Genomic DNA, 20,957 nt, shown 5'->3' with positions numbered 1-20,957 from the left:
TGACAGGGAACACAAATACTAATGGTAATGTTGGGCTGGGAGCCTGGAGTTGTGGCACCTTTCCACGGCCCCTCTGTGGTCTGTGACCCTGGAGACCTTCCAGGAGCACCTGGGTGTCTGTGGCTGCCTACAGTGATCTGAAAACCCTGAGGCCAGCCCACAGGAACACCACCCTGACCAGCCTGGGCACCAGTCAGACCATGCGGTCCCTTGGGTCTGCCCAAAGCATAATGGGGCTTCTTCAGACCCTGCAGTGCTCCCTGGTCTGAGTTCCCCACAGCATTGCTCCCACCTCCCCTCCCGCCCTGTCCCATTCCATAACAGTGCTTGCTCTCACTGCCAGCAGGTACCTGGGGCGGCATTTTCGGCCAGGACCACATCGCTGGTGCCACGGGGAAAGCGCAGCCCCCGGTATGGCTCCTCCTGCACATGGATCACGACCACCCCAGTGGAGGAGAGCGCCGGCTGCCCCAGGTCCGTGGCCAGGACAAAGAGTGTCCGCTGGCGCTGGCTGAGTGAGCCCAGAGACTGCAGCAGCTGGATGTCCCCCGTGTAGGAGTTGATGGCGAAGGCAGAGCTGGGGGTGGTGAGTCGGTACAGGATGGAGGCATTGGCACCTGCGTCCCTATCCTCAGCCCTCATCGTGGCCACCACCTGTTTGAGCGGCGTGTGGCGGGACAGGTTGACGGTGAGTGGGCTGTGCAGGAAGGCCGGGGCATGGTCATTGACGTCTCGCACTGTGACGGTGACACGCACGGCCGTGCTCTTGGGCTCCCATGGTGCTGAGTCCACCGCCTTGGCCAGGAAGCTGTAGCTGGGCTGGCGCTCCCGGTCCAGCACCTGGGTGCTCTGGATGCGCCCGCTCTGTGGCTCCACCTGGAACATGCCCAGTGACTCATTGCCCAGGTAGTAGGAGACCTGCCCATTGGTGCCCTCGTCGGGGTCCTCGGCCACCAGCTGCAGCACCAGGGCACCGACTGGCAAGTCCTCTGGCACCTCCACTGCATAGGTGGCCTGAGCAAAACTGGGTGCGTTGTCATTGAGGTCCAAAACCTGCACAGTCACCGACATGGTGGCACTGTGTGGGGGGGAGCCGTGGTCCTGCACCACCACGGTGAGGCTGTAGGAAGCAACTTGCTCCCGGTCGAGGGCACGTGCAGTGGAGAGGACACCAGAGATGGGGTCTAGGCTGAAATCTTGCCCAGGGTCTCCATCTGGAAGAGAAGACGGGGAATAACAAGGCACCATGACAATAACTGGAATGAGGAAGGCCCTGGACAGCAGGAAGCCCACCACCATGTGGCCTGAGAGGGTGGGGAGAGTAAGCCCCAGTGGGACTAAACTTCCTTGGGTCAGGTCCATTTGCAGAACTGACTCCAACCACACATAGGCCAGTGCTGCTGTCATGGAGGCTCCCTAGATAACATGTGGCAGGATACAGCAGAGAGCTTACTTTGCAACCTGTGAATTCACAGGTCAGAGCAGCTAGGAGAGGTGTGGAACTGGTCTAAGCCTGGGAAACCAGACATGAGCCTGGGGAATGAGGAGCGGAGCCTGTCCAGACCTTGGGGTGCTGTTTACTGGGGGCAGAGAAATTCAAGGGCTTAGAGGTGGCAGCAGTGCCATGCAGTTTGGAGCAGGAGAGAACTGAGGTGGGAACAGGACCTGCCGCTGTTGATGTCCCCAGAGCCAGGGGAGCACAGAAGAACCACCCTTACCCAGCCCTGCACTCCCACTGCACCTCACCTGCCACTCTGTATTCCAAGCGCCCGTTCTCTCCGCCGTCGGGATCGGTGGCCCGCAGGGTGTAGAGTGCTACGCGGCTCTGGTTCTCGGGGACCTCCACAGAGCAGGACTCGCTCTCCAGCTGTGGTGCATGGTCATTCTCATCGCCCACTGTGATCCGCACGGTGGCCTTGGCGAGGCTGGGGGGCAGGCCGGCATCCCGCGCGTACACTGCAGGACACAGAGAGCGCCCCGCCGACAGGGAGCTACGGCCTCGGCGCCCATGTGCCAATACCCAGGCATGGGAGCACCAGCATTCCTGCACCTCCAAACCACCCCACAGCCCTGCTGTGCCCCACAGACCCCCTTCCCTCCCCATGGCCTGCCTTCCCTGCAATGCTCCCCACCCCAGCAGCAGGGAGCCCCTATCTACTCCCCTGACCCCCTGCCTGCTGCCCCTCATCACCTACCCGTCAGCACATGCTGCTCCTGCTCCTCCCGGTCTAGGGGACGCGTGGTCACAATGAGCCCTGTCTGTGGGTGGATGGAGAACGGCCCCCCAGAGAGACCCCCATAGGACACCTGCCCGTTGGCACCTGCGGGGAGGAAGGAGGTCTGACAGTGGCCCAGAAGCATCCCCAGTGACTCATTCAGCTCCCAGCCCTACATCTGTCTGCTCTCAGCTCCCACCCAGGCTCACAGGCTGAGCAAGAGGGTGGGTTTGCTCCCTGGGGGCAGAGAGGTATATGGGGGTCCCAGCCCAGCTGATGGAGGTGCACATGGCCCAAGGAGCCCTTAGAGAACAAAGGCCACTGGCCGGGGGGAGCAGAGGAAACCATAATCCCTGTTCCATTCTCAGCTTCTACCAAGATCCAGCCCGTCTCCCACCTCCAGGCCAGGTGCTGATCCTTCTCTCTGGTCAGCCAGGCTCTCCAGACCAGCAGAAGCAAGCAGGGTGTGCATCTCCCGATGGACCCTGATCGAACTGGGCAGCTCACCCCTGTGTGTGTCCTCACCCAGATCCCGGTCCGTGGCCAGCACCTGCAGCACCGGACTGCCTGCTGGCAGGTTCTCCATGATGTGGGCTTCGTACTCAGGTTTCTCAAAGGCAGGAGCCTCATCGTTGACGTCCAGCACCAGCACGGTCAGCAGCTGTGTGGCGGAGCGGCGTGGGAAGCCATGGTCCATGGCCACCACCGTCAGGTTGTGCTGTGCCACTTCCTCCCGATTCAGGGCTCGCACGATGGAAAGTGCACCTGTGGGCACAGCAGAGGGGCGAGCTGGGACCAGCGGCGCTGGGGCAAGCTGGGACCAGTAGCACTGGGGCTGAGAGCTCTCGGGACAGGTCTACTGTGAGGCTGCAGGCACTGGGGTCTGCTGGGACAGCCAGGTCTCAGAGACCAGCAACACTGTGCCAACCAAATACTGGGCTTGGGGCTCCCTGCACCCCTAATCTCCCTCCTCCAGGCTTCCCAGACCATGCTCTCCTCCCACGCACCATGCAACATCCCCATGTACTTCTGCACCCTCCTCAGCCTCCATGTTCCCAGTGTCCACGCTGCCACCCCTGCACACTCCTAGCCCTCACCAGTGCTGGGATTGAGGTGGAAGCGGCCGTCACCATTGCCTGCTCGCAAGGAGTAGCTCACACGTCCATTCTCTCCCAGGTCGCTGTCCTGGGCCACCACGTGCAGCGCCACGAAGCCCGTGGGCTGGTCCTCCATGATGCTGACAGTGGCCGGGGAGAGGAAGACGGGCGTGTTGTCATTCTCATCAGTCACAAACACGCGGGCGGTGACGGCGGCTGAGCGGCGCTGGCTGACGTTGCGGGCCTGGTCCGTGGCCTCCACCACCAGCAGGAAGGAGGCAGCAGCCTCCCGGTCGAGGCCCTGGCGCAGGGTCAGCTGCCCCGAGCGGCTGTCGAGCTGGAAGGGGGCCCCAGCGGGCTCCAGGTGCAGCAGGGCGTAGCGCACCTGGCTGTTGGGGCCTACCCCATCCCCATCCAGTGCCTGGAAGGTGAAGATGGAGGAGCCAGCCTGGGTATTCTCCGGCACCACGATGGTGATAGGGTCTTCAGGGAAGGTGGGCGCCTGGTCGTTGCAGTCCTGCACATGGATCTGGACCAGCACCAGCCGGCTGGAGGGATAGCCATGCTGCGTGTCCTCGGCACTCACCTGGAGCACATGCCGTGCCCCAGCTTCATAGTCCAGCTCCCGGGCAGCATAAATCTCCCCTGTCACACTGTCGACCACAAAGGTGCCGTCCCCACCACCTCCTACCACCGTGTAGGTCAGCTGTCCTCGTGCAGGGGCATCCGGGGGGGCCACCGAGCCAATCACAGACCCCGGCTTGACCCCCTCGAGAGGGTGCAGGGTCAGCATGGTGGCATCAGGCCGTGGCAGCACACGGGAGGATGGCAGCACCTGTGAGGAGAGGCAGCAGTGAGAGGCACACGCAGGGGGCTGTGTGCCAGGGCACATGCTGGAACACAGGAGGGTCCTTCTGGTCCTTGGGGTACACTTTTCACTGTGAAGGTGCCCAGGCCCTGGCACCAGAGAGGTGGTACAGTCTTCAGCCTTGGACACAGCCAAAAGCCACATGGATGACCCTGCATAAGCAGGGGGCTGGACAAGGTGACCTCCAGAGGTGCCTTCCCTCAGCCACTCCTTGGGCCTGTGGCTGTGTCAGATACCGCAAAGGCAACAGACAGCAGCAGAAACACTTCTGCAAACATGAGCAAGACTGGGCAAGAAGAGAGGTCATGCTCATCCCAATGGGATGTACAGGAAGAGAGAGAACCCAGTATGATCCCAAGATAAATAAATACTATCTCTAATTTTATTAGAGATACTGGAGTTAATTTGGGGATGAGGTGCACCTGTGGATAGGAGAGAGAATGCTGGAAAGGCCACCACAGTGTGATCTGAATGGAAAACCCACTGAAGAACTCAGCACACTCCTGTCAAGGAGCTGGGGAAAATGGGAATAACATCAAACCTGTCAGCCCAGAGGGGATCAAACCCAGTGACTGTCAAGCAAACCCTGTTACAGGGGTGCAAACCAGCACACTGGGGATGGCCAGCCTGGCCTCAGTGCTCTGGAGGCTCCAGAACAGCTTTGCTGACAAGAACAGTCCCAGACATGGTGTAAAAAGGAAATGGTATCAAACATATTGTGGGTGGCTGAAGGCAGATGTGCCAGGCTAACACCAGGCTCTGCTCCTCGAGAGAACGTGGTGTATCGCACTCGCCTGCGCTGGAGCTGGGCTCTGCTATGGGAGCACACACAGAGCTCCCAAACTAACAGGGGAAAGGCACAGAGTGGGGACAGCTGTGTGACAGAAAGGGGAGTGATGGGCAGGGCTGGAGGGGATGGCACAGCATGGAGAGTCAAATGGTCCTGACACCTGCAAGGACAGTGACAGGAAGATGCGAAACAGTGTTTTGTGGGAGTGCCTTGATGGGGGGAACCAGGGTCTCTGCTGTTAAAGGAAGCTCATTACTAACAGAAGAGAAAGGACGTGGCTGTCCGGGCAGCACGAGGCAGGGAGTGCCAAAGTGACACAGATGTGAGGGACATCCTGAGGGTCAGAACAAACACCCTGGGGGTCAGAACACCCATTTCAGTAGATGGTGGGAAGAATGGATGTCTCTGTGCAGGGAACCTCTGAATTCTTCCCTGTACCAAGGTATGTAGGACAGAATTGGCTGTCTGAGGCTTGATCAGAAGGCAGAACTGGGGTTGGCCGCTTTGGAAATGAGAACATGTGCAGGGGCAGATGGACTCATCTCTTCCCATTCCAGGTTCTCCACACGGATTTTAGGGCTGGATCAACAGCTGAGCAAGGGCAGAGGTCCCCGGAGATGAAGGTGGTGGAGGGTGAGGAGGTAGGGAGAAAGGCTGACAGGTAGCTGGAAGGTGTTCTTCAAGAGGCGAGTGAGGGGTAGATGGTACAGGGACAGGAGGAGCTGGGGTGCAGGGATGAGACGAGCTGGGATGCAGGGACAGGAGGAGCTGGAGTGCAGGGACAGGAGGAGCTGGGTACTGGGTACCTGGACGCGAACAATGGCTGACGTGCTGCGAGGCACCGCGCCGCGGTCGCTGGCTGTCACGGTGAAGATGTACTCGGCACGGTCAGCCCGGCGCAGAGCCGTGGCCGTCCGCAGCTCTCCAGTAGCCATGTGCAGGGTGAAACGCTCTGCCCAGGCTCCTGCAGAGAGAATTGAAATGCTGTCATGGAGAAGGGAGGGCAGGGCAGGGCAGGAAGGAAGGGCAGCACAGTGTGGGGGTCCTGGGCAGTGGGCACCCATCTGCCTGGGTGATGGCTGCAAGGCAGAGCAGCATCAACTCGCCAATTCTGGAGCTCGTACCTATCAGTGAGTAGATGATGGTCCCATTCTCCCCCTCGTCGGGGTCCTTGGCCTGCAGGGAGGCGACCAGAAGTCCTGATGGCTTCTCTTCCAGCACCTGCAGCACAGCCCAGGGAGCAGCTGAGTGGCACAGGGCACTCTTCAGATCACCCCCACAGCTCCCCAAGCATGGCACGGGGTCTGCACTCTCCTGCACCAGCCTTACACCTCACCCATCGCACAGACCCCCGGCAGGACCTACAGGTTGTGCCTGAGGCTGGAAACACGGAGGAGTCTGCAGTGACACTGGCCAGGGGAGGTTCTGCTTCCCTTTTGCCCTGTTTCACAACCTGCTCAGCAGGGTGGGGGGGCAATGCAGGGTTGTGGGAGGGCACTGTTTCACCCATGTTACACCCAGAGCCTCTGCAGATAGGAAAGTGCAGGGCTCCATGACAGTCCTGGTTCCCTCTGCCCCTTCAGCTGCCAATGCCAAGGCACGAGCCCTGACAGCCCAGTGCCAGCCTCCCTGGCCACAGCCAGTGATCTCCTCAGTTCCCACATCCAACCTGGGAGGTTTGCTACCTCTGGAAATGCAGCTAGCAGATCTTCCTGGGCTCAGGCACCTTCACTCGGGGATTTTCCCTTCCCTCCTTTGTTCCTGTGTAGCACTGACTGCCTGTCTCTGAGCACTTTAGACCCATGTTTTATGCCAATGCAGCACAAGACCATTGAGAAATCAATCACACACATGCTCAGGTAACCCCACATCCTGAGGGGAGTTATCAGCTTCCCCTCAGAGACCACACATAACAGCATTGCACACAAACATCTTTCCTGGATAGTTATGGTACTGGACACATCCTCATCAATGCTCCTCAGCACCTGTCAGGTTTTGGGATCACCCTCAGCAAACATCCCTTTACTGCTGCAGACATGCCTCCTCCAGCACAGACTCCTTGGTGGAGCAGGATTCCTGCTTGGCACAGGCCCTGCAGTTCCTTCCATCCCAGCAGATGCCAAATTCCCACCCCAAGGGGACAGATCTCACATTTCCACGCTGTCAGCACATCCCAAGGCACAGATCACCTTCCCAGACCCAGATGTGCAGTGTGATCTGTGTCTCTTAATGCATTTAGGAAAGGGACAAGTGGAATCTGAGCAGGACTTCAGAGGAGAGGCTGCGGGCTCCCAAGTGGAGGTGAGGGCCAGGGCTGTTGCCCAAGCTGCTGGCACTGTGCTAGAGCCCTGGAAGGGAAGACCAGAGGAGCTGGACTCATTCAGCCAGGCCAAGCAGTGCTGGGACTGCACTCTGTAAACACTGGGAGAGGGAGGGAAATTCCAGAGAGAGAAGAGAGCTTTTTAAGCGAAAACACAATACTGGCACAAGAACAAATAAGTATAAAATGGTCAGAAATTAGTTTAGGCTGGAAATGAAGAGATGGTTTCTAGTACCAGATCAACGAATCTGGAACAGCCTTTCACAGCAGTGATGGAGGCACAGACCTAAATATAGCCTGGCCTTCGATGAAAGGAGAGCCTGCGTGGACACCTCTACGTGGGGCCACGCTTCGGAGCCCCTTCCAACCCCTCCCCACCACAGGCCAGGGCAGGGTCTGCCCTCACACTGTCCCTATTGCTCTCAGGGAGAGACACGACTGAGGCTCTTGCTCAGTGGGCAGGGACACGTTGCCCTCCCATGAGGAATTGGATCTCTTCAAGGAAGGCAGAGACTCGGCAGAGGAGTTACATGAGCAGCACTCACACAGCCCCATGTCCAAACGCCGGTTCAGCCGCTCAGAGAGGAATAAACAGCAATAGCAGTGGCCGTGCCTCTGCAAACTGGTGAGACAGGGCAAGGCCACCTGAAGGTTGCTGCAAACACCAGCCTGGTTCCAAACTCACAGAGCCATTCCGGCCACAGGCACAGCTCTGGCAGAGGCTGGCAGTGGAAATACAGAGAAGATGTGAGAAACATGGTACGTGTGGAACAATCCTGCTGTGAACCTCCCCGGCTCCCAGCCTACTGTGGCTCAGACACTTCCTGAGCCACAGATCATATTTGTGTTCAACAGCCTTTGATGGATATTTTTTTCTTTCCATGAATTCATCTAGTTTTGAACGCATGCAACTTTGGGCAATGATTTCACAATTTAATTATGTTCTGCATGAAAAAGTGCTGCTTGTGTTTATTTTAAACCTGCTGCCTGGTCAGTTCTTATGGAGCTGCCCAGTCTTGTGTTGTAAAAAAGCAACTTCTCATTTCCCCATGACTCTCTGCACGCCTCTGTGATATTCCTGCAGCTTCATCCATGCCAAAGAATGTCCAAGTGTTTCTTTTCTGCATGGAAACCATTATCTGCCAGAGATCCCATTAACATCCTTTTCTGAACCATTTCTAGCACTTCTGCTCACTTCAGGAACGGAGCTGGGCAGAGAGAGTGGGCAGAATCTGAGGTGGTGTAATGATGTTTTCTTTCATTCTCTGTTCCTTTTCTAATTAAACTCAGAATCTGATTTGCCTCTTTGCCTGTGCTGAGCCTGCGGTGACACTTTCACAAAGCCACAGGCTTCTCCCCAAACTGAAGCAGCCAGTTCAGAACCCACCACTGTGTAAGTCCCATCAGTGTCTCTTTCCAGTCAGCAGCAGTGATTTCATCTCCCATCGTCTTTCCTGACTGAACAGTGAAACATGATTCTTCTACAGTTTTTCACTGGGAGCCCTCACCTTGATTGCTGTGAATAGACTAGTGACATCAACCTTCACCTCTTAGGAGGATACAGAAGAACAGCAGCACCGGGGGCATCTCCTCTGTGCAAACAGACCCCTTTTTCCTTCCCTTTGTCCCTTCTTCCCTCTCCTAGTGACCATTCCCTGGGAGGATCCATTACTGCAGACTCCATGCAGAAACCCCTGGTCCTGCCAGCATGTCACCAATGTGCTTCAACTTAGAATCCCCCCCAGAAGACACTCCTCCAGCTGATGCTGGAAGGTGCTGACATGGAACCCTCCTCTGCTTTGCCTGATGCACACCAACATGAACACAGCACCAAGTATGTCTGAGGGAATCACAGAGCTTTGTGTTATCATCCAGTTTTCACTTTTCCCTCCAAGCCTCTCTTCTACACCCAAACCATGGCTAACAGTGGGCTCTTCCCGTGCTTCCTACCCCCATTTCCAGCAGGAGAGCTGCAAACCAAAGTGCCCAAACAGGTGTTTGCTCAGAGCTGCTGCAGCATTTACCTGCAGTCAGGGCTCTGAACCCATCCCAGCTTTGCCCCGTCCCCTGAAGGACATACCTGCTTTTGTGGTCCCTTTGTATAAGCAGAGCCCTCCTAAGCTGTAGCAGGGCACTTGCAGCACTTCGTGCCCCCAGACACTGGGATCAGCTGCAGATCTTGCCATGCAGCATGTCACAGGTGTCCCCACACAGGAGCAGGGCTCATATGGACCCTGGCTGCGAGCACTGCTGTGTTGCAGAGCCCGTCCAGCGCAGCCTCAGCCATGCCGTGGCTGGCTGCTCCCTCACCTGCTCTGGTCCCAGAGTGCTGCTCAGAGAGAGGGCAAGACTAACTGTCTTCTCTGCCTCCTTCAGGCCCTGGGAGATGCGTTCACCCAGGCCAAGCCCTGCTAGCAATGTTGCCAGCAGATCAGGGCACGCAAGAAGGCATCTGGGCAAGGGATGGCTGCACCCTGGAACATGAAGGGAAGCAGCAATGAACAGGGAAGGCCTGGCTGGAGCTGCAGAGTGTCCCCAGGTCCTGTGTCACCCAGATAGGCAGTGACCACCAACACAGATCTGCCTGCTCTGCAGGGGGTGCGTGGCTCAGGCAGCATCTGTGACAGAGAGTGGTTTCCACCACTGTGACGTGTGTGAGCCAGCCCCATGTGAGGGGCTTTGAGCACACAGCCTGACATGCAGTGTCCAGCCACAGGCTGTCCCTGTGCCAAGGAGATGAGGCCAGGGCTCTGGCTGCTCACTGTGCTCTGCTGCTGCCAGCGATCCTTGGTCGACTGCCATGAGCCCTTGCCCCTCATGCTGCTCTTAGGGACGTAGCAGAGCAGAGGCAGGCAGATGCGAGGCTGGTCCTCACCCACTTCTCCTGAGCAGCACCCACATAACTGGGTCTGCAGCACATGCAGTGCCTGGTGAATGCTGCCACCAGAGTGCTGAGGGAAAGCTGGCAGCCACAGCGGACTCCCAGAAAACCACTGTGTGTGCCAAGCCCAGCTGTGCACTGCTTTCTCAACCTACCAGAAGTAAGGGTGGCTGTACCCAAAATCCCCAGAGCTAGGTGATGGCATCCTGCACCTTCCCACCCACAATTGCTTACCCTGGCTCTTCTGGGTCAGGTTCAGGGCTCCTCTTGCCATCCCTCCCTGCAGGCACGTGCAAGCCAAGAGCTTCTGTCTGCTGGTCAGTCTTGCTGGTGCCAGAGCCCTCTGCAGCCCTTGCCTGCTCTGTCACCAGGATGTCTGCATTGCCCAAGGACATGCCCATCCTGCCATGTCTCAGTCAAATTTGCCAGACAGCCCTGGCTGCTGCATATGCATAGATCTGACTCATGCCTGCTCATCTCCCACCCCAAAACTCTCCTGGGTGTCCCTACCCCTCCCTATCCCCCAGCAGAACTGCCTGTCCCATAACCAGAGGCTACCTGATCCCTGCCTCACCAGCTCTCCAGCCTGTGCCTCTACCTGCACGGGCAGCTCCTGACCACTGCCCACGTGGAGGAAAGCAGGAGCGTTGTCATTCTCATCCAGCACGGTGACATAGATGGTTCCGGTGGCACTGCGGGGCGGTGCTCCCCCATCCTGCACAATCACCAGGAGCTGGAAGCTGGACTGCTGTTCCCGGTCCAGGCTGTGCTTGGTGCTGACCTCTCCTGTGAGGGAGAATCCCAGAAGGGCTTGGGTTGGAAGGTACCTTCAAGCCCATCTTGTTCCACCCCGCTGCCATGGGCAGGGACACCTTCCATTAGACAAGGTTGTCCCAAGCCCTGTCCAACCTGGCCTTGAACACTTCCAGGGATGGGACAAGCACAAGAAGTGGGAACACGGAGAGGTGGGGACACAGCTCGAGCCCTCTCTTAGAGCAGAGCCTGTGCTCAGCTGTGTTGCTCAGGTGTGTTGCTGGAGCCCAGCATTGCAGGGGCAGGAAGGTGCCTATTCTGCTGCTGCACTGGCCTGTCTGCCATCACTGCTGTCCTGTCATGGGCTTTCCCACCAGTCAGCCCCACCTAGAAAGCCGGGAGTCTCTCACCTGTCTGTGTGTGGATAAGGAAGTTGGGATCGTGCTGGAGCAGGCGGTAGGTGAGCCGGCTGTTCTGCCCCGCGTCCCGGTCGCTGGCCGTCACCCTCCCCACGCTGCTGCCAGGAGCCTGGTTCTCCGGCACGGTGAAGAAGTACCGCTCCTCGCTCAGCCGAGGGCTGTTGTCGTTCTCATCAGTGATGCTGATTCGCACGGTGCTGGTGCCAGTTTTGCGGGTGTCCCCCGCAGCCCCACTGCCTCCCACCGAGGCCAGCACCGTCAGCACGTACAGGTCCCGCATCTCCCGGTCCAGGGCGCTTTTGACGTACAGCCAGCCGCTCTCGGGCATGATGCCGAAGCTAGCAGCGTCCCCGTCTGCACGCAGATGGTAGGTAAGGGCTGTGGATTCCACATCGTGTGCCAGGGCCCTCACCTGCAGGAAACGGGTGGAGACGGGGACACCTTCCTGCACCTCCACGCGGTAGGTGAGAGTGTCAAAGATGGGCCCGTTGTCATCCTCGGCTTGCACGTGCACCAGCAGCGTGAAGGTGGAGCTGAGCTGTGGGACGCCACTGTCCCGGGCCACGATGGCCAGGCTGTAGGCTGAGCTGGCCTCAAACTGCAGGGCCCCAAGGAGCCGCACCGCCCCCGAGGTGCGTTCCACGTTGAAGGTGCCCTCACCCCCTGACACCAGCTCGAAGGTCACCTGGCCGTTGGCACCGCTGTCACGGTCCTCGGCCTGCACGGTGTAGACTGTAGTCCCAGGTTCTGTGGCCTCTGGCAGCAGGATGGAGTCGGAGGGGCTTGGGAATGCCGGCACATTGTCATTCACATCTGACACAGAGATCTTCACGCGTGTGTTGCTGTAGGCAGGGGGTGAACCGCTTCGGGCCTGGACATCCAGGATGAGGACTGCCTGGGACTCGTGATCCAGAGGCATGCTGGTGCGGAGCTGCCCCGAGGCCGAATCAATGGAGAAGTAGCCATGAGGATCCCCCGAGGAGATGGAATAGAAGATGTCATCAGCATGACCTGTGGACAAAGGGATGGAGACAGGAGGAATGACAGCAGGCTGGGCAGCGCTGGCTGTGCCGGAGCTGGTCTGAGATGTCCAGCAGCACTGTGCCCATGCTCATGGATGCATAGGTGTGTGTATAGACATGGGTAAGCACACATACTGAGCTGGGTGACAATCATAGGGTGCACCTTCAGACGTGTGTGCGTGGAGCTCCCAGAGCAGGGCTGCTCTGTGAGGAAGTGTGGTGGGTGCTGGACCTTCAGGATGGTGAGGGGACAGGGAAAGTGACGGCATGCGAAAGGGACGATGCCTTACCTGGCGGGTTGTGGGCCTGGACAGCCCCCACGCTGGCGCCCTGCGACGTGTCCTCGGGCACAGTGAAGAAGTACTGAGCTTGCTCAAAGACAGGAGGTGAGACCGTGCCCTCCACGATGCTGATGTTCACCCGGGCGTTTGGCTGTGCCTGCAAGCCCCCCCCGTCCTGTGCAGAGATCACCAGCTGCACCAGGGTGTTGGCTTTGCCGCTCAGGGACCATGACAGGGAGATGACACCTGGGGAAGAAAGCCATTGATGGGGCACTATGCTGCACCCCTGTCTGTCACTTGGCTCCAGGGGATAGGCCAACCCATAAGCTGGAAAAGACAGATCAGAGGGGACAGGAAACAATGTGAATCATAGAGGGAGCTTGCTATGGAGGAGCTGGAGTGAAGGAGAGGAGCCTTCCCAGGAAAGCCTACCCAAATACTCCCCACTCAACCTTACACCCAGCCCTGAGCTAAGCAGTGGTACAGGCTGAGGGACACGAGCCAGAGGGTAGGTCTTGGGAGAGAGAAAGGAGGGGAGAGGGCTTTCTAATGTGGGGCACAGGGTGAGAGTCATGACACAGCAGGTGGGTCCTGGGCTATGGGGAGGCTTTGGGACTGAAGTACCATAATTGACAGGCCCTATGAAGGAGGTGACCTTGTGTTAGGAGGACTGGTAGTGCCTGTCTCATCCCAGTTACCTGCAGGGAACTTGGGAACAGTTTGCAGATCCCTCAATGCACCTTCCTGTCCCGCTGAGAGCCCCCGCCACCACACGCTCATGCACCCACCTCCCCAGCAGAAATTGCTCTGTCTTCAATGGCCAACGCAAGGCAGAGCAGACACAGCCAGTGAGAATGGTGGAACCAAGAGTGACAGATACGGAGGAGAGTTAACTGAGCCGGGGAGAGGAGGGAACTGGCAGGGACAAGAAACAAACCAGGATACGGCTCGATGGGGCAAAGCATCAGCACGTAGGAGGAAAGGCACAGTGAGTCAGGGATGGGGAAGGGGGGAGAGGAAGGAAGATGGCACAAACGAGGAACAGAGCAGGGAGCAGAAACAAGAGGTCAGGGACTGAATCTGGGAAGGGGCTGCCAGAGGCTCAAGAAATCAAACAGAGAATGATGTGGCAGGGAAAAGAACAGGCATACTCCAGAGGCAGATTGTACTGCTGAGGTGTCCAAGCATTGATACACAGGCTTGCTTTGACATTTCCCATATCACAATGCTCTGGTTTCTGCCTGCTCTGGCTCCCTGACAGCTCTCACCTGTGTCCTTGTTGAGGGAGAAGAGCGGGGGCGAGTTTCCCAGCACAATGCGGTAGGTCACTCTCCCATTCAGCCCCTCGTCCTTGTCGTTAGCAGTGACACGCAGCACAGCTGTCCCTGGCATGCTCTGTGTGCTGATGCTGGCAGCGTACTCCAGCGGGTAGAACACTGGCCGGTTGTCATTTGTGTCCTCCAGGAACACTTTCACGTACACCATGGAGTTCAGGCCGCCCTGCAGAGGGACTAGGTCAGAGACAGTGCAAGGGCAGCAGCATCCCTTGCACAATGCTGAGGCAGCAGCACCGCGTCCCACGGCCTCGCCAGCACTCACCCCATCCACAGCAGTGATGGTGAAGTCGTAGGCAGACGTGCCCTCGTCGCGGTCCAGGGGCTGCTCCGTGCACAGCTGCCCCGAGTGCTTGTCAATGCTGAACTGCGTGGGGACAACGCTGCCGATGCCGGAGCCAATGGAGTAGGAAAGAGAGCCAAACGCGCCACTGTCTGCATCTGTGGCTGTCACCTGGGTCAGGGAGGGTACTACCTTAACAGAGCAGACCACCAGCCAGACCCAGCCCTGCCCCATCACCACACCCCACTGCCACCCTCTGCTCTATGGTCCACAGCCACCACACTGTCCTCAGAGAAGATCATCGTGATGCAGAGTGACAGTGACTGTCTCAAGCCTGCAGCTCTTGTCCCACACCAGCCACCGCTTCCCCTGCAGCCCTCCCTGCAGCAGGACAGGGCTCCCAGGGCTCACTGATGCAGACAGTGCCGTGGGCAGTGTTGTCCGCAGCTGTGAGGCACCCTGGGATCAGCCTGTGCTGGCGGGCCCCTGTGAGGGGACATAGAGGAGGGGGAGCACTGTGTGCAAGAGCTGCACTCTGTTTTCTATCTCCAGCACTGCTGTGGGTTCCTCACCACCCAGGTGGCAACTCCCTTCTACACCTCTGGGGCAACATCCATCACCCAGGTCAACAGACTTGCCTTGGCAAAAGAAAAGACCATAGGGACAGGGGGAACAGAAAGGCCCAGGCTCACCAAGATGCCAAGGACCTCACAGTCAAGCACCCCCATTGCCCCCCACATGATCAGCCAGCCAGGGACAACCTGCACGGCAGCAGCAGCTGCCCCTGCCTCTCTGTTCCTTCTTTTCTCAAAGACACTCAGGATGGGACAGGAAGAAAGCCAACCCCCTGTCACCAGAGCCCTGGCTCTGTCCTGCTTTCAGAGCTCTGTATCCAGCAGCCCCGGGTGCTGGGGATGAGGATGGAGAGTGGCATTGCCCTGTGACAGCCCAGCCTCACTCAGCCTGGGGCACAAGAACTGAACCCACCACGACAGACACAGCAGGAGGATGAATGCTGCTCCCTGCTTGCCCACCTCAGTTCCTCCTACGGCTCCTGCAGAGCTCAGGTCAGCAGGAACCAACTCCTGACCCCACATCCCTGCCCACAGCTCCTCCACCAGCTGGGAGCTCGGCAGAGAACAAAGCTGGGGGATGGAGCCGGGGGGAGGCAGCTGGGCCAGGCCCGGGTGAAGTGGAGTTCAGGCCTCGTCAGCCACAGCTCCTCCCTGCAGCGGCCATGGGGCCTCGGCTCCCGCGTGAGGAACGCCGGGCGCGCGCCAAGGAGAGGGCCCGGCTGGGGGCCGCGAGCACGGCCACCGGGGACGGAGGGACAGGGCCAAGGGGACACGGAACGGCTGGGCCACGAGGGAACAGTCAACCCGGCAGGGGTGGCACCACCCTGCCCTGACCAGGAAGAGGAGGCAGCACCTGCAACACCCCCGGCAGCCCTGATGCCTGTGGTCTGAGGGGCTGCCTGCACGGAGAAGCTCAGAGCACATCTCCAGTGAGCACCAGGCTCCTGTGCAGAGGATCTGCTTCCCAGCTCTGCAGCAGCTGCCAGAAGAAGCACCAGGAACAGGATCCCCCCCTCCCTGCTCCAGCTGCAGAGCACTCAGAGACACAGGTGTCATGACAGAGCTAGGTCAGGAGGCACTTTGGGAAACTGGATCCATCTGCTCCTCTGGAGCTCACCCTTCCCTCTACAGCCCCAGCCTCCCTTGCTGGGGAGCTGCTCACTGGAGAGTACAAATCTGACCTCACTGACATCACTGGAGCTCATCTGAAGGGTACCAGCAGAGTGGCTCCATGTTGGCTGTTGTAACTGGGGTACAGCCCCAGACCCACACCCCGGTGTGCAACTGGGCCTGGCCTTGTCTCCCTTGGATGGGTGATGCTAAACTGGTGCCCAGAGAAAAGCCACAGGAACAGGAAATACTTGCTGGAGCAGGTAATGGTGTTGGCTCAGTTTGGGGCCGCTGAACACTTTGCTTTGTGCTCTGCCACTGTGTGCAGGAGGGAGGCTGTGGCCGGCACACCCCCAGCCCCAGCTCCCTGCCCACAGACCGCTGACATCCCATGTGTGCATCCCGTGGGATGGGGCTGGCTGCCTGCCTGCGGGCTGCCCACACTCAGCAGGGCCTGACTGAGGCCCAAGGGCAGCAGGATCCCCCATACAGCTGGGTGATGTCTCCTGGGGACTCCTGAGAGACATCACAGGGGTCCACCAGCCACCAGGTACGGCAGCCACCTCATTTCAGCTGGCACACAAGGCTGCAGGCTCAGAGCACACACGGTCTGGGAAACGGACACATTTTTAGCTGTGAGGGTAATTAGCCACCAAAAGGGCTCATCAAGGCCTGCGGTGAGTTCACCACTCCTGGAAATTTTTAAAACAAGTCTGGACATTTTTCCAGGAACTTTGCTAGAAGCTAACGCAGGACAGCCCCAGGCTCTGTATTTAGCATCCACCCCAAATCTTGAATCCACAGCTGGTTTTACTGTAGCTCACTCATGAGACTCCTGATGTTTGCCTGAAAAACAGAGGGAAATGGGGTCAAGCTGCCTATGGAACTGCCCAGGAAACACTCCACTGGGGCTGTGCCAGTCCTGCTCCTTGAATATGTGGGAGCAGGAGTCAGAGCTCTGAGCCTGAATGGAGCCTTTACAGCCCCCTCATCTCTGACTTTTGAATGGAGTCCCCACAGCCACTAAAGGCTTTAAGCACAAGGACATCAATGCTCTGCCAGGAAATCCCTGAAATAAAGCTGCCAATGAGGCAGCAGTACCTGGGGAAGCCAGGATCACAGACCCCTGATCTCACAAAGAATTCCAATGTCCCTGGCCAAGCAGGGGTGGCACACAGCTGGATCTGCTGTTCACTAGAAGGGAGCACTGATTGGGGATGTGGCAGTTGGCAGCAGGTGTGACTGCAGTGGCCATGGATCAGCAGGTGCAGAATCCTAAAGGGAGTGAGGAAGGAGAGAAACAGAGTACACACCCTGGAGTGCAAGAGAGATTTCAGCTTATACAAGGAACTAGTCGATGGGAGGGATCCCATGGGAGGCAGCGCTGAAGGCCAAGGGAGCTCAGGAAAGCTGGCAAGCCTTCAGGACAGCACAGTGCAGAACAGTCCATCCTAGTGCTCAAGAAAGCAAGGAGACATGTCAGCAGATGGCCTTGGCTAAGCAGGGGCCTCAGGGCTCAGCTGCCATGCAAAAGGCAATGTATGCTAAGAGAATTGGGATTGTTCAGCCTGGAGAAGGGAAGGCTCTGGGGTGACCTGATTGCAGCCTTCCAGTACCTGAAGGGAGCTGGCAAGAAAGATGGAGAGAGACTATTTACAAGGGCCTGGAGTGACAGGACAAGGGGGAATGGCTTCCCACTGACAGAGAGTAGGTTTACATTAAATATTGGGAAGGAATTCTTCCCTGTGAGGATAGTGAGGCCCTGGTACAGGCTGCCCAGAGAAGCTGTGGCTGCCCCATCCCTGGAAGTGTCCAAGGCCAGGTTGGACGGGGCTTGGAGAAACCTGGGCTGGTGGAAGGTGTCCCTGCCCATGGCAGGGAGGTGGAATGAGATGAGCTTTAAGGTCTCTTCCAATCCCAACCATTCCATGATTCTATGAGATGGGAGGTGGGTATGGAGGCAAACTACACAGTATGAATTTACAACCATCACCAGGCATGTCAGGAGGGTGTCAGCAAAGTCAAAGTTCAAGTCAGGTTGAGACTTGCAAGGTGAACTGAGGGTGCCAAAAAGAGCCTCTACCACTGCAGGGGTAGGAAAAGGCTGAAGAAGGGCCCATTTCCAAGTGTGGTGGGTGATTTAGTGACAGCTGGCACAGATAAGACTGGGACACTCGATGCCTCCTCCACCTTGGTCTCCACCAGTTTCCCAGGCCTCCATGCTGTTCAAAAGGGTTCAGAACTAACAGAGAGGGGTGAAGATGGAGTCAGGATTTCTTTAATGAAGTTGATCCACATGAATCCATGGGACTCAACAGGCTGCATCAACGGATGCTGACAGAAATGGATTTATAGGGCTGCTCTTCACATGTGGTGGAGATCAGGGGAGATTCCTGACAACTGGAGGGAAGTAAATATCACACCCCACCTTCAACAAAGGCCAAAAGGATCATCTGAGGATCTAAATTCTTGTCAGCCACACTTTGGTCCCTGGGAGAATCATGGAGCGACTTCTCTCAGAGCGTGTTTTTGGCCACATGGAGTATCCTGGGAGGGAAGAGCCATCATGGATTGACTGTCCTGTTTGCCCTCTGTGATGTTACAGTGATGGGATGTGGGGTCACAGGGCTGACAGCTGTGGATGACGGTTGCCTTGACTTTAGGAAGGATTTCGACACCTTCTCCCACAATCCTCATATCCAAGGCAGGATGATACAGCTTGGAGGGCTAGACAACCAGGTGGGTGAAAGACAGGTTGGAAGGCAGGCTCTGAGGGGAGAGGTTCATGAGCTGTGCTCTGCCAGGAAGTGGTGATGAGGGAAAGGAGCTGGACGAAAGTGACAGATGAACTACATCCTTTCTGTCACATAATGGATGCAAATGAACTGGCATGTGCCCTTGGGACCAGAGGATGTGTTAAGGAACTCAGGGGATGAACCCGATGCTGTGTTTTGAAACCTTTTCCTTGATAGGTGTAGAAGAGGATGCTATCACGGGTTGGAGGGAGGCTCAGGGAACACACCTGGGGCACTTTCTGCTGAAATCACCCACTGAACAGTGTAATTACATGGAAACGCAGCTGCTGGCATCCAGTTCCCAACTGGATTTTAATCTGGCCAGGGATGTCAAAGTCAAGATGAAGAGCTTCTATAAGTGCATCAGTGACAAAAGGAAGGCTAGGTAAAATACAGGACCACAGACGAAGGAGATGGGGAACCTGGTGACACAGGACATATAAAAGATTGGGGTACTTAATGCCCTCTCTACCCTAGTCTTTGCTAGTAAGAGCAGTCTTCAGAAATCCTAGGCCCCAGAGACCGGGATGGAAGCTGGAGCAAGGAAGATAGACCACTGGTTGAAGACAAACAGGTCACTGAATTCCTAAGCAAACTGGACATGTGTTCTGGGCACCCATGAGTGCTGAGGGAGCTGGCAGATGCCACTGTTAGGCCCCTCACAATAATCGTTTCTCAATCACAGTGTTTGGGAGGAGTGCCTGAAATCTGCAGGAAGGTAAATCTCTCTCCTATCTTCAAGAGTAAGCAGCAGGATTCACTGGTCTACTCTGGCCTCCAATCGGGAGGCCTGGAGACACACCATCTATAATGCTGCTGCTTCCTTTGAGAACGCACGTGGGATCACTCTCGAGGAGAAAAGACAACACAGAAAGAACCGTGTCTTGCCGATCCCATCCAAGGAGTCTTTCTGCTGTGCCTTTTGCAACCGGACTTGTCTATCTCACATTGGCCTCTTTAGCCACCAGCGTGCTTGTAGCAAATGTGGGTAGAGTCCTTCCCAAATCTTTGTTTGTGAAGCCTAGCCATGATGACAGGTAACTACAGACCAGTCAGCCCCACCTTGATCCCTGGGAAACTGATGGAGCAGCTAATCCTGGAAATCATATCTATGCACAGGAAGAACAGGAAAATCATCAGGAGTGGTGAGCATGGTTTCTCCCAAAGGCAAATCATGCTTCACCCACTTGATAAACAACTGGTAGATGATGAAAAAGGAGTGGATATTGTCTATCTGAACTTCAGGAAGTTCTTTCACACTCTCCCCCCTAAGATCCTCATGGAGGAGCTGTTGGTGAATGGGCTGGATGAGCCAACAGTGAGGTTGGCTGGAAACGGGCTGAATGGCTCCTGTCCAGAGAGTGGTGATCAGGGGCACAACACCTACTTGGAAGCCAGTAACTGGCAGTGTACCCCAGATGTCAATCCTGGGTCCAGTCCTGTTTGGAATCTTCATTAATGACCTGGATGATGGGGCTGTGCATAGCCTCCCCTCAGCACATATGCGGAAGACCTCAAATTGGGAGGAGTAGCCTGATCTGCCAGAGGGTCGTGATGCGCCCAGAGGGACCTCGACAGGCTGGAGAGATGGACGAGAGGCCTAGCAAAGTTTTACACGGGGAAGTGCAAAGTTCTGCCCTGGGGAAGCAACAGTCCCCTGCACTAATATACGCTGGGGGCCACCCCACTGGAAAGCAGCCTGGCAAAAGAAGCCCTGGGGGTCCTGGTGGGTGCCAAGTTGAAGATGAGACAGCAAGGTGTCCTTGCTGCAAGGAAGCAGAATGGTATCCTGGGCAGCATCGGGAGGATTGTGGTCAGCAGGTCAGGGAGGAGATCCCACCCCCCTGCTCAGCGCTGGTGAGGCCAGAGCTGGAGGCGCTGGGTCCACTGCTGGCTCCCCAGTACAGGAGAGAGATGGCCACACTGGAAAGAGTCCAGTGAAGGGCCACGAAGATAATGAAGGGACTGAAGCAAATCTCCTGTGAAGAAAGGCTAAGGGAGTTGGGATGGTTCAACCTGGAGAAGAGAAGGGGTATCATCCATACATGAAAGAAGACAACAAGAGGATGGAGCCAAGCTCTTGTCAGTGGTGCCCAGTGCCAGGATCAGAGGCCATAGGCACACAGTAAAACACAGGAGGGTCCCTCCGAAAATCAGGGAGCACTTTCCCACTATGAGGGTGACCAAGCTCTGTCACAGGTTGCCCAGGGAAG

At 57.2% G+C, this 20,957-nt stretch overlaps 1 protein-coding gene across 1 annotated transcript in view; it reads right to left on the bottom strand.

Annotated features, from left to right (window-relative positions):
* The window catches only part of DCHS1 (dachsous cadherin-related 1), a 47,988-nt gene that overhangs the window by 11,788 nt on the left and 15,243 nt on the right, over positions 1 to 20,957 (bottom strand). Inside the window, exons 3-14 of the mRNA XM_051791304.1 lie at positions 14,247 to 14,435; positions 13,916 to 14,147; positions 12,657 to 12,893; positions 11,336 to 12,355; positions 10,771 to 10,958; positions 6,096 to 6,192; positions 5,778 to 5,935; positions 3,314 to 4,148; positions 2,742 to 2,981; positions 2,196 to 2,321; positions 1,747 to 1,956; positions 351 to 1,214 (exon numbers count right to left, since the gene is read on the bottom strand). Of these exons, the coding sequence (XP_051647264.1) occupies positions 351 to 1,214; positions 1,747 to 1,956; positions 2,196 to 2,321; positions 2,742 to 2,981; positions 3,314 to 4,148; positions 5,778 to 5,935; positions 6,096 to 6,192; positions 10,771 to 10,958; positions 11,336 to 12,355; positions 12,657 to 12,893; positions 13,916 to 14,147; positions 14,247 to 14,435 (4,396 nt within the window). The remainder of the gene's footprint in view (positions 1 to 350; positions 1,215 to 1,746; positions 1,957 to 2,195; positions 2,322 to 2,741; positions 2,982 to 3,313; positions 4,149 to 5,777; positions 5,936 to 6,095; positions 6,193 to 10,770; positions 10,959 to 11,335; positions 12,356 to 12,656; positions 12,894 to 13,915; positions 14,148 to 14,246; positions 14,436 to 20,957) is intronic.

The sequence above is a fragment of the Manacus candei genome, unplaced genomic scaffold (genome assembly GCF_025592945.1).
Source record: "Manacus candei isolate 608988 ecotype Guabito, Panama unplaced genomic scaffold, ASM2559294v1 h1tg000031l, whole genome shotgun sequence".
Lineage (NCBI taxonomy): Eukaryota > Metazoa > Chordata > Aves > Passeriformes > Pipridae > Manacus > Manacus candei.
This window is presented reverse-complemented; position numbering and strand designations above follow the sequence as displayed.